General features: G+C 34.3%; 1 protein-coding gene across 4 annotated transcripts in view; it reads left to right on the plus strand.

Annotated features, from left to right (window-relative positions):
• Positions 1 to 13,703, plus strand: part of PPA2 (pyrophosphatase (inorganic) 2) — a 106,480-nt gene that overhangs the window by 88,429 nt on the left and 4,348 nt on the right. For all 4 annotated transcript variants that reach the window (XM_011966326.1, XM_011966327.1, XM_011966330.1 and 1 more), the window contains one exon: positions 1,448 to 1,517. In XM_011966326.1, coding sequence (XP_011821716.1) covers positions 1,448 to 1,517 — 70 coding nt within the window. The remainder of the gene's footprint in view (positions 1 to 1,447; positions 1,518 to 13,703) is intronic.

The raw sequence follows: 13,703 nt of genomic DNA on the forward strand, positions 1-13,703 counted from the left end.
CCCCCCCCCATCCACCATCCTTTTCCTAGAATTTCCAGGGAATGTTTTACTTTGGTTTAGTTATAATGTTAAAAGCATTATATGTATTGTAATTAGTACTTTGTATACCATACTTTCTTCACAGGACCAGCACTTTTTTTACAGTGTCTAATTTTTTGCCTGGTTCTTTTTAAATTTATTTTTGACAGTCATCAAGGAAACATCTGACTTACAAGGCTCTGCCTTTTTCAATTTTCAGCTTGCTTAAACGTGAGCTGTAGAAAAGAGAATACAAGAAAACTTCATCTTTTTTTTCCCCTCAACTTTTAGTTTAAGTTCTGGGGTACATGTGCAGGATGTGGAGTTTTGTTACATAGGTAAACGTGCCATGTGGCAGAAAAGCTTAGCCTTAAAGATGTTACTGCTAACCTTCATCAAATTCTATTCATGCCAAGAATGAAAATGAATCCCACATTAGGAGTCTGGATAGAAACCAAAATGACCACTTACTATAATCACTGTATACTCAGTGTCATCAATTACAGAGAGATATAGACAGATGTTTTTTATCACTGATATCTCAATATATTTCACAAAGCTATTGTGAAAATAAATTTGATAATGTATATCCTTAGGTCCACTTGAGGGGGAATATGTTCACGTGTGTTTTACCTATTATTTTATCTTTTAGGGATCTGCTAATCACTTTTTCTTCTATTTAAAAAAGTTAATTTGGCTTTAACTCCCTTCTCTGCCACCTCTTTCTTTATCCATTTTAATCTGCCTGTTCCTTTGATGAAATTTTAAAAAATCAGTCTTAATATGTTTCAGAGGAATAATGCTTTTGCTTTCGTCTAGAGATTGGCAATATGTAATGAGTGGCATGCTTTTAGAGGTATAGGAAAGGTGACGTTTGACTCTATGGAGCCTTCCCTAGTCAGGGAAGGAGCTGCTATTCCTATGCCTGGCTGAACTTCCCTACGTATAAGAAAATAAACTTTATATTCGTATAGTTTCCTCTTTAATCTCCTTATCTGTGAAAGAGATTCTGCAAAAACTTTAAGTAGCTCATTACTACGTTCGTCACCTTGCTTAGAGGAAAATTTATCCTAGGTCCCATTCAGTGGGTCAAATTTGCTTCCTCTTTTCTTCAATAAAGGTGAAGTGCAATTGTGGTATAGCTTTTTATATATACCTGGAAATTATTAGGATTTGTGTAATATAATTTTTAAAAATCTTTTGTCATTCTGGAGAGTGCTTTGCTGTGGACTACTCTATACTTTTAACCTTGCCTGAAAGAATATACAATAATCTTCATTGTCTTAATTTTTATTCATTCAGTTTCTAGTCATTGGTTGAAAGTATACAACTGATGTGGAGTATTTGGAGTTAGTTAGTTTTTGGGGGTTTTTTTGGTAATTATTTCTTTTTATCCTGTTTAATAATAACATTCTCTTTTCCTCTCCAGCACAAACGTGCAGATATCTGATAGCCCTTTCCGTTGCACTCAAGAGGAAGCAAGATCATTAGTTGAATCGGTAAGGGGCAAACGTCCAAGACATCCTTTAATCTTATAAATGTCATAGGAAGTCTAGTAGAAATTCTGAAATCTCTAGCAATGAAATGTGTCAAGTCCTTTTGAGAAGCATAAAGTTTACAAATCACACTGAAATCTACTTTTTAAATTCAAGGAATTTAAATGAAAAACTTTAAAACTTTTTAGTTGAGTTTTTAAATTTTGTATTTGAGAGTACATTAACCATTTAGCTAATTTCATATGATGCTGCTTTTCTTATCATCAGTTTATTATTGTTTATATAAATATGCTCTCCTCTGTACTGTTGTATCTCCATGAATTATCTTCTGTCTAGCCTCTACATTGGAACTGGCTATTGGCACAGTTCCAGCTTAGGAAAAAAAAATTGGCCCAGCATGGGAGCTCATTCCCATAATCCCACCACTTTGGGAGGCCAAGGCAAGTGGATAACGCCGGGAGTTTGACACCAGCCTGGCCAACATAGTGAAACCCCATCTCTACTAAAAATATAAAAAGTTAGCTGGGCCTGGTGGTACATGCCTGTAATCCCAGCTACTTGGCAGGCTGAGGTGCAAGAATCACTTGAACCTGGGAGGCAGAGGTTGCAGTGAACTAAGATTGTGCTGCTGCTCTCCAGCCAGGCTGACAGAGTGAAACTGTCTCAAAAAAAAAAAAAAAAAAAAAAAAAAAAAAAAATGAAAATAAAATAAAATTACGTTTTTCACCTTAAGAAAAATAAAATTGGTAAGACCCTTTGCTTTTTTATTTCCCTTTAGTTTGGCTGTCTCACATGCTTTCTTTCTGTAAGCTGAGATGATATCCTTGGATTTTTATATGTCTTAGTGATAATGCTGCATAGAGGCAACTGAATTTATTAGTAAATTAATGACTGATTCGGAGATTACTAAATTAGAAAATTTATATTCAGATAATCAAGTAATATTGCTTATATAAAGTGTATTTAGGAGTGGTCTTAGGCTAGAAATATCATTTATAAATTAAGGGTTTTTAAGAACTATGAAGTTGAAAAACTAGTGAATTTACATCTTTACACCAAGAACAACTAAAATGTTCCTAAATGTTAGCTGATCACTGTGGCTGCTTTTAATTTATTGGGTTTTTTTTTGGTTTTTTTTTTTCACTAATGTATTGACTATCTAGTGCCTGTTATGTGGTAAGATATAGGTGCTGGGAATGCAGTATTAAAGAAAAGATACAAAAACCTCTGCCCTTGTGTAGCTCTCATTTTATCTGGAGAGATGGATAAGAAGGAAATATGCAAGTAAAATAATGAACGTTTCAGAGAGCAAAAATGCCTTCTGAAAAATGACAAAAATGAGCAGGGACAAGGGGATAAAATGCCGGAAATGGGATAGGAGTTGTAGTTATTAAAAAAGCGGTCAGCCACAGCCTTACTAAGAAGAGGACTGAATACGTGCCAAAAATTGTAGAAGGTAAGGTCAGGTGAAGGAAGAACATTCAAGGCCACACTCCCAGAGGTCCTGAGGCAAGAGGATTTCTGAGGTATTCAAGAAACACCCAAGGTGACCATAGTGACTGGTAGAGAAGAGAAAGTATGGGGAGAAAGGAGGAGATGAGATTAGAAATGTTTGGATCTGGGTTTGAAAATGGGGGTCAATTATGAAAGACTCTGTGCAGGCTATTTAAGGATTGCGTTTCTTATTCTGTATGAGGTAGGGAACCACTAAAATACTTTCAGCAAAGGAGTGGTCTAATCTGACTTTGATTTTTAACAAGATCATTCTGGCTGCATTGGTGAGAATGGGCTGTAGGCCATAATTAGATTAGAGAAGATACAAGGAAGCTGTCACAATAATGCAGGCCACATTATTTTCTCCAAGTTATCAGTTTTGTATCTATGTAGATTATATTCAGAATTTGGTTTTCATTACTTCTTTAAGGATAAAAATGAAGGGAAACAAAAACTTTTCATCTTTGTACAAGCAGTCTGTCTCACTAATCTCAGATTAAGTCTATTCCATGTATTTCAGTTGTAGATTCATAAATAATACAGTAGATACTTGTCTTAAAATTAGCCACAGGCTCAAAGTTTCTATATTAGATCCTGTTTTTTTCATTGCTTTCTGTCACATTAGTGGCAAAACAATAAAAAAAAAAAAATTGGAGGACATATATATGATCTATTTAGATTAGAGGAATAAGATTATAATTCAGAAAGGTTAACATACAGCTTTAATTACCTGGCTTGGTAACTTGGTTGAGCTTTATAATAATGAAGAAGACACTATACTGAATAATTTTTCACTGAGAATACTGCATCAGAAATTCACAAATTAGAGAAACCAGTGCCTCTTCACTAGCTCAGTGGAACTTCATGTATGCCAGTTTTCATCATTAAATATTTGTAAGTCAAAGAATTACCCCATTAGCACCCTCATGAATGATTTGGGATTCTTAGATCCCAGATTAGTTAACACCCTTCTCATATAAAGTTTAATTTGTAATAATGAAATTCTTTGTCATAAAAGCATTTTGTCTCATTTCCTCTTTTCGGAATCACATTGAAGTGTTTGAATCAGATTATTTAGGTGTATATTTCCATGTCTCTTCATTTTGCTGTATACTGAATATTGTGCAGTCTTCAAAGTGCTGTCAGTTTTTGTTTGTTTGTTTGTTTGTTTGTTTGTTTTGTCCTTTAATTGCTTAGAATAATTGAAGACACAGAAGCAGAAGTCATTCATCATACTTGATCAGATTCAGACCGTATCAAGTCCTGGGTTTGTATGAAACAAATTAGAAGACTCAGATTTTGTTAGTAGCTTAGAATGAGCAAATTAACAAGTCTAACATGTACCTAAGTAATATTATCTTGAGACTTATCTGTAGGTGTTAAATGAGTCCGAAGTATGGTCACTAAAAGGCCAGACAATAATGGAAGTTTTCACTTTTGAGATGCATGTTGCTAGAATACTTAGGACGTGTTGATTGAGATTTTAGAATATGATTAACTGCTTTGTACTTTTAAAATAGACAAAGAAAAGAAAAGAAAAGAAATACACTAAACTTTTCAGTGGTTAATAGAACTATTGTAGGAAGTATATGCTGGATGAACATATATTGATCAAAATACAATTAAGTGTAACACTGAGACTAAACAAATTGTTAGTCATCCAACAATGCATACAAATCAGTTGGGAAAAATATTGTCAGAATATCCAAGAAAAATAAAATATAAACTGACAAATTGATGAAAATTATTAAGAACCATCTTAGAAACAAAATAGAAAATATCTACAGAAGTAATTTATTGTACTTAGGTTAGAGATCTTAAGAAGGATAGATCTGAAAAGATTTCAGAAGAATTTAAATGATCAAAATGATTATTGGGCTTTGTTTACAAATATAGATGTTTGAACTATATATTATCACAGAAAGCATGACTGTATCGTAACAAGTTTTGTTCATTTGATCCCAACACACTAGGGAACCATAAAAGGCAGAGAGAGTGCTCTCAGTGGGCTACAGCATGTGGACCCTGGCAACAGGACCCTGTATGTAATAGTTCAACTGCAGGACCACTCAATTATTATGACTTTTTTTTTTTTTTTTTTGAGACACATGTTCTAGCTCTGCCGTCTAGGCTAGAGTGCAGTGGCATGATCATATAGTTCACAGCAGCCTTGACTTCCTGAGCTCAATTGATCCTCCCACCTCAGCTTCCCAAGTTGCTGGGACTACAGGAGTGTACCACCACACCTGGCGAAGTTTTTCTAATTTTTGGTAGTTGGGGGGGGCGGTCTCACTATATTGCCCAGGCTGGCCTCAGATTTCTGGCCTCCAGCAGTCCTCCCACCTCAGCCTCTCAAAGCACTGAGATTACAGGTGTAAGCCAACGCACCCAGCCTACATTTCTTTTTATAAAGTTGTTTTTTTTTCTTTTTAACCACCTGATTTTATAGGCAAAAGATATGAGATTCTTCCCCAATACTTGAGAATTTTGTGACTAACAGTTGGATCTTTATTTCAGGGAGCAAGGCTCAGAGCATTTATAGAGAACAAAGATTGTGTGTTTGTGTGTGCATGTGTGTATGTGTATGCAAAGACATGATTTGCCTTTCAGATAATATTAGTTGATAGTCTTTAAAGATATTTGATTTGACTATTGGGGGTTAAGATGCTACTTTTAGGACCCTTTAGCTAAATAATATTTTGGGAATGTAGAGAAGATTCAAACAAAATGTACAAGATTAATCTAATGGACATACATAATTAGTGAATACATGATTTTTTCAAGTATATGTACACATTTCCAAAAATTGAATAGATATTAGACCACAGATAGAGTTGCAAAAGACTTGCTGTCATGCAGACCACATTCTCTGTCTACAATATAATCAATTATGAAAATATTAAGAGAAAACACATGTTCATGTGTTTGGAAATTTAAAAGTGCTTATAAATAAATCAGGCCTGAAAAATATAAATAATTTATATTTAAAGCTAAAATATTTAAAATTGAAAGACAACTGAGTCAATGTATGTTAAAACTTATGTAATGCAGCAAAAATAGTTCTTGAGAAATTAAATGTATACAATATAGCAGAAATGAAAGAAAATTATAGAAGTTCAACTTAACAATTACTCTGTTCATTTTTCTGACTTTTTATATTAGAAGAAAATAGAGTAAATATTTAATGAAACGGAAAACAAATAATGACAGGATCAACTAAAACAAAAGCTTCATTTTCTTTCTTTTAAGACTAATTATATAGACCTGTGGCAAGAAAGATGATGAAATAGAATAGGCACAAATAAAAATAGCAAGAATTAAAATGAAGACATAACTATAGGCATAAGACATATTTAAATAATCAGAAGAGAATACTGAAAAGCTTTTTGCAACAACTTTCTAAACACAGATGAATTGAGAATTTTGTTTAAAATATAAATTGCCAATATCAAATCAAGAATAAATAGAAAACCCAAATAAACTTGTAAAACAATACTTAATCATGAAGATGGCCATTTTTCCCATATTAATTAATGAAGTCAGTCTGTTTTTTTCATCTGAATCCCAATGAGGTTTTCACTGAACCTCACAGGGTGATTCTAAAATGTATATGAAATAGTAAAGGGCCAAGAATAAACTAGAAAGGATTAATAAATTTAAGTAAAGGGGGAAAAAAACTGTAAACAGTAGAAGAAACCTTAAAATAAGTTACAAGATAAGCCATTGATTGGAAGGAAATATTTTCATATAAATGATAAAAGGACTAGCATCTAAAATAATAACTTATTCAAACTCACAAGATAAAGATAACCCAGTAGAAAAAAAATGTGTAAACAGCATGAATAGACAGCTCACAAAAGAGGAAACATACAATGACCACTAAACATCATAATTTGCTTTATCTTACTTGTAATTAGTGGGATCAAAATAAAACACAATATAATTTTACAGTTGTAGATTACCAGAAGTTTAAAAGTCTGTTAATACCAAGAGTTTTTAGGCAAGTGAAGAAAGGGAACCTTTCATACTTGATGGTATGATGGGCATATAGATGGCTACAACTACTTTGAAGAACGTTAAGTAATTTCTACTAAACTTGATGCTTATAATTCACTACTCAGAAATTACCTTCTAGGTGCACATCTTACAGAGATACTATACATGTGTTTATGATCAGAAATGGAAAAATTAGAAATGGAATTAAATGTCTATTGATAAGAGACTGGGTGAAAAAAGTGGGACACATACAGTATGTACCGTTTATATATTTTTTAAAAAGCAGTAGCACATATTTTTTATGAATACAAACATATATGGTATTACATTTTAGAAACATAAATAAGAAAAGTAAATGTCAATTTCAGCACGGTGGCCAAAAGTTACCCCTGAGAAGGGAGGAGAATAAATAAGATTTTTATTTTTAATATACAGGGAGAAAGACTTCAGTTATAAAGATCTGAAATGACAATATTAACTCTTCTAAATCTAGAGAGTAGGTATGTGTTGTAATGGTCTCTGCATACAGAATATGTTTGAAGTATTTTGTAATTTAAAAAATTTATATGCCCAGAAAAACAATTTAAAAAGATTAATGAAGCCAAAGCTAGTTCTTTGAGAAGACCGTAAAACTGATAAGCCTTTAGGCAGAATGATCAGGAAAGAAAAGAAGACACATTTTTCAAAGTAAGGCATGAAACAAGTAGTATCACTGCTAATTCTACAGATATTAAGAGAAAAATAAGAAATATGAACATATTTTATATAAATAAATTTGACAGCCTGCATGAAATTGATAGATGCCTTAAAATACATAAACTACCAAAGCTCACTGAAGACGACATAGGCATAAACAAATTAAATTTGTACTTAAAAACCTTTCTATAAGCACAACTCTAAGCCCAGTTGGCTTCTACTACTATTGTTCAGTATTATACTGAAGGTTCTAGCCAGTGCAATAAGGCAATAAAAAGATGTAAAAGGCATTCAGATTGTGAGGGAAGTGGCATGAATGTCTCTGTAGCAAGTTCAACAAATTCTGCCTAAAAACGACTAGAATAAGTGAGCTTAATAAGATTGCAGGACATGAGATTAATATAGCAAACAATTGCAGGCCGGTTGCGGTGGCTCACACTTGTAACCCCAGCACTTTGGTAGGCCAAGACGGGTGGATCGCCTGAAGTCAGGAGTTCAAGACCAGCCTAGCCGACAAGGTGAAACCCCATCTTTACTAAAAATACAAAAATAAGGCAGGCATGGTGGCGCACGCCTGTAATCCCAGCTGCTCAGGAGGCTGAGGCAGGATAATTACTTGAACACAGGAGGCGAAGGTTGTGCCACTGCACTCCAGCCTGGGCGACAGAACGAGACTCTGTCTCAAAAAAAAAAAGAAAACAACAACAACAAAAAAACAAAATACAAAAAATTAGCCAGGCGTGGTGGTGGACGCCTATAATCCCAGCCACTGGGGAGGCTGAGGCAGGAGGATCGCTTGAACCTGGGAGGCAGAAGTTGCAGTGAGTCAAGATCATGCCATTGCACTCCGGCCTGGGCAACAAGAGCCAGTGTACAAAAATAGCTGCTTAGTTGCTTTGAGATATACATATATATATATCTGCAATAATCAAGAGAATATATTCAAGAGAATATAGTAATGGCATAAAGATAGATTAGTGTAACCAAATCTACACATAGACCTACATATATATGGACAACTGATTTTCAAAATGATTTTTTTCAACAAATAGTGCTTAAATAATTGGTTATTCATATTTTTAAAAACACATTTCAGTTTTGCACTGTATATAATTGTCTAAAATGGATCCTAGACCTAAATTTAAGGCACAAAACTTAAACCTATTTTGACTTTGGGTTAGACAGTATTTCTTAGATATGACACCAAAGGCACAATCTGTTCTTTAAAATGATAAAACAAAATAAAAAAATTTCTGTTCTACAAAAGACATTCTTAGGAGAATGAAAAGCTACATACTACAAGAAAATATTTGAAAATTATGTATCTGATAAAGGGACTTGTGTTCAGAATATATAAAGAACTTTCACAACTCAAGAAAACAAAACATTCAGTTTTCAAAGATCTACAATATATGACTCTGTAAATGGATGGATGACCCCAAAAAAGAATTTTTTTAAAAGTACAAAATATATGAATGAGCACTTCACCAAATCTATAAAGAAGGCAAAGAAACACCTGAAGTGATGCTCAACTTTAGTTATTAAATGCAAATTTAAAACCACAATGCATGCTAATACACACTTTTAGGATGTCTAAAAGTAAAAAGACCAGCCAAACCAACTGTTAGCAAGGATGTGGAGGAACTACAATTCTCATTTACTGCTGGTTAGAATGCAAAATGGTACAACCATCTGGAAAACAGTTTGGTATATTCTTGAAAAGTTAAACACGTACATACCATGTGATCCATGTGATCAAGTCGTTCCACTCGTATATATTTACCCAAGACAAAAGGAAGTGTATTTCCATACAAAGACTTGTACGCAAATGCTTGCAGCAGCTTTCTTTGTAATAGAAACTGAAAACAACCCAGATGTTCATCAGTAGATGAATGGATAAACAACTTGTAGTATATTTATGAGGAATACTACTCAGTAATAAAAAGGAATAGGTTATTGATACATGCCACAACATGGCTGAATCTTTTAAAAAACTATATTGAGTGAAAATAGACACATCATATACATTTTATTATACCATTTATATAAAATTTTAGGAAATACAAGCTAAGGTATAATGATGCAAACCAGATCAGAGAGAGCCAGGAAGGAGGATTTTCCAGTCTCGTTTTTAAGAGCATGGAGAAACTTTTAGGAATAGTGGTGAATATGTTTATTATCTTCATTATATTGATGGCTTCATGAGTGTATATATGTCAAAACTTACCAAATTACAGACTTTACATGTAGTTTATTTCAGGTCAGTGTTAGTCTAATGACACGTCTTTTGGAAAAAAAAAAAATTCTGAAGTCAGATTGTCTGGGTCCAAATCTCAGTTCTTTAATTTATAACCTGAGGCAAATTTTAATTTATTTACATCTTTGATTTCTTATTTATAAAATGGGGCTTATAATAATAGTATCTTATCAGGCTGTTATGGAGAACTGAATGAGCTAATCCAGGTAAAAATGTCCAGCAGATAAGGTATTCAATAAATGTTGGGTGTTACACTTGTCATTACTGCTGTAGGTTTAGTTGAGTTAAATTGACCACAGAGAGAGAAATCCCTTCTATTCCAGCCTCTTCTTTTAATACTTCTACTGATGAGGATATCACTTCTTTCTGAGTTGACCCATTCCATGGTTGGATATTGGAAAAGTCAGCCTTACTAATTTTTCTAGACATATGAGAATTAGTCCTACTTTCAGGGAATTTAATAGGAAGAAAGGAAGGAAGAAGAGGTGGAACAAGTGGAGGGGAAAAGTAGTTGGTTTAACCACTCTTCCCATCTGGGAATTCTTTTCCCAAAATTCTTCCTTGTGCTTTGTGTAAGCACTTTCCTCTTTGAGGAAATGGAACACTCTAGGCATTATACAGAGTTGGGGGAAATTTGAATTAAACAATGTGTAAGGTTCGCTAATACTTGGTACTGTAGTCATTTTACTGGAAAAAGGATCGAACTTTATGAGGCTCCACACACAAACTCGTGGCATATAGAGCTAGGAGAGAGCCATATTCGGTGCTAAAGGATTCCCAGACCTGCCTCAGACATGTACACAGCCTAACTCCAGGGATTTAAACCCCCCTTACAGTCTGGAATTCAGGCCAAGAAGAGTAAGTAGTTATACACTTGCTCAGTTCTAGGGAACCAGACCCATGCCACTGTGAACCTCTAGCTCGTAGTAGTGATGGAAGAAGTTCAAAAGGTTAAAGACTTCTAAAACTGGGCAGATAGAAGGCCTCTCAGAGAGGTCTTAGCACCCTCAGTCTGATTTTGTTTTTGCCTGTTCATGGACAGATTTCCACTAAAACTAGTCTCAGATAAACCTGGAGCACACAAGACTCAGATGATAGTGATGATGGTACATGGGATGCTAAATGGATAGTGTTTTGAAGTAAAAAAGTCAAGGGGGAATTGGAACTTCAGTATAAATGTATTATTTCTGGCTACATTTGGTAGATCTTATTTCTTCAGGAAAGCAACAATATCCATAGTGTTGTATAAAATTTGGATGGTCGTCTTATAGTTGGTGCAAGACTTCTTAGCTGAATGGTAAAAAACAGTGCATTCAGGAGGCCAAGGCCATAAGGTGAATCCCAGTGGCAGTTAACATCAGCATGTAGCGTGGCCATCTATTTCATCCCAAAATGCATATTGGCATTTATGTAGAGACTCAAAGATGAATCCGGGTGAAGGACTTTAGGTGAATCCATCAATATAAGCATCTCATGTGAGTCTGAGGCATTGTTATCATTCAGAATAATAGCACTTAAAAAAAAAAATCACACCAAAGCTGTGTTTTATTTTTCCTAAGGGTCACAACAAGATGGGTGAATAAAGCAGTCAGCTTAGAACCACACTCTTAGGGGTTCTGCATTCTAATAAGAAAATACCAATTAATGAATATTTTAAATAGTTATAAATAGGAGAAGTAATGACCAGCAGAAGAATGGTGGGGTTCATTATAGAGTTCTTGGATAGGACTTATAACAGCATGTTCCTTATATGGTTCCTTTGGGCAAAGCCTTTATCTCTATTTAGGGCTTTCCTGATGACATGACAATAACAGCTTCCTTGCATGGTCCACAAGGAGAAGGCATTCCCTGGCTTCTGGTTATTGAAATTGAGCCAGCTCAGAACTAATCTCTGAGGTTAGTCTGACTGGGATACCCTCTTATCACCAGGGCTGCTTTGACCCCTCAGACTACCTAGGCAAGAAGTACTTCCCTCTAAGGGCACTCACTTTAATCAAAGCTATCTCTCCATCAAAGAGGACTGTATTTTCTTTTGGAGTAGAACTGATCTTAGGATGCAATTTTCTAGTAAGATCACCCTACAATATTTATGTCACACAGATTTGTTTTATGACCCTGAGAATGAACATCCTTATGGGAATTCATTTAAAAATGTTTTAAATAATGTGTTTTCTTTGTAAGTCAGGGTCTGATTAGAACCAGACCCTGACTTCTGAAGAAAAGACATTATTTTAGTGTTATTTCTCCCTCTTCTTTCTCTTTTTGCCCCTTAACAGCCCTGCTGTGCATTACCACCAGATGGTAGACAAAGTTAGTGAAAGTAAAACCAATCACTTACTTAGCTACTAGCCATTTAAATGCATGCTTGATGAGGAAGTATTAAGAGATTAAACTTACGTGAACTTAAAATATTTTTATGTCTTCTTTATGAATAACTAAGAATTGGACATTTTATTGATTCTAAAGCAAAAAATCAGAAAAGGATTATGTGAAAAGTAAAATGAATGTAGCATAACTGCCTTATGAAGTGTGGAAATACAATGCAGAAAGATAATGTCTGGCTGGGCGCGGTGGCTCACACCTGTAATCCCAGCATTTAAGGAGACCTTGGAGGGTGGATCACTTGAGTTCAGGAGTTCGAGACCAGCCTGGCCAACATGGTAAAACCCCGTCTCTAAAAAGAAAAAAAAAAAGAAAAAGAAAGACAATGTCCAAGACACTTTAATTCAACTAAAACCTTGCATCACCTGAATGAAAAATTGGGAACCTGTTTTCTTTCCCTTTAATTTTGAACTCTTTTAGTAAAATGACATAATATCAATCCCTGTGTTAGATATAGTAAAGCAGGATACTTTATATTGGTTCAGTGTGTCATGTTTGTTCATTTGAACAAATGTAACTTGCAGGTGAAAATGCTTATAGGGACCTGGTAGAGTTATTTGAAAGAGAGACACTTAAGCACAGAGCAGTTGTATTAACAGTTTATATTTAAAATACAGTTTATATATAAATAGAAAAGAAAGGAATACTTTGGTAATGAAACCATTAGATTTGTTTGAAAGCAATTAAAGATATAAAGATAATGAGAAGGATTTTTGGGGTGAGGAAGAGGAGTAGATAGCATTTTAATTAATTAATTAATTAATTACAGACATGGTCTCACTATGTTGCCGGGGCTGGTCTCAAACTCCTGAGCTCAAGTGGATCTACCTGCCTTGGCTTCCCAAAGTGCTAAGATTACAGGCATGAGCCACCACACCCAGCCATGGAAATAGCATTTTTAGAATGAGACTATAAAACAATACTCATTGTTGGTGGATAATTTATCTTGGGTGAGTAGAGGATGTCCACATTCTTTTCCTACTAAGAAATTAGATGAGGTATTACATTAAAAGAAATTAGAAGTAAGTAACTAAAAGTTATTTTTTTTAGTTTCTTACAATGAAAATGTAATCATAGTATCCCCTGAGAGTGAAGAATTGGGATTAGTGATCTTTTGGGTACTGCTCCATACATTTCTTTGTTCCATTTTCTGTAAGTAAATGTTATATTTGTCATTATGTTTAGTTACCAGAAAATCATCGACTGTAAGTAAAGAGTCAAATAGCTAATGTTTATCATGAATCCATTATAATTGATGTTTTCAAATTTAAATGATAGTTTCTCTTTTAATATGGTAATTTTTTAAATTACCTTCACATTTTTATCATTATCTCTGAGTGTCAGACTTACCTATGATGGGGTGG

Source organism: Mandrillus leucophaeus, unplaced genomic scaffold (genome assembly GCF_000951045.1).
Source record: "Mandrillus leucophaeus isolate KB7577 unplaced genomic scaffold, Mleu.le_1.0 Scaffold756, whole genome shotgun sequence".
Classification (NCBI taxonomy): domain Eukaryota; kingdom Metazoa; phylum Chordata; class Mammalia; order Primates; family Cercopithecidae; genus Mandrillus; species Mandrillus leucophaeus.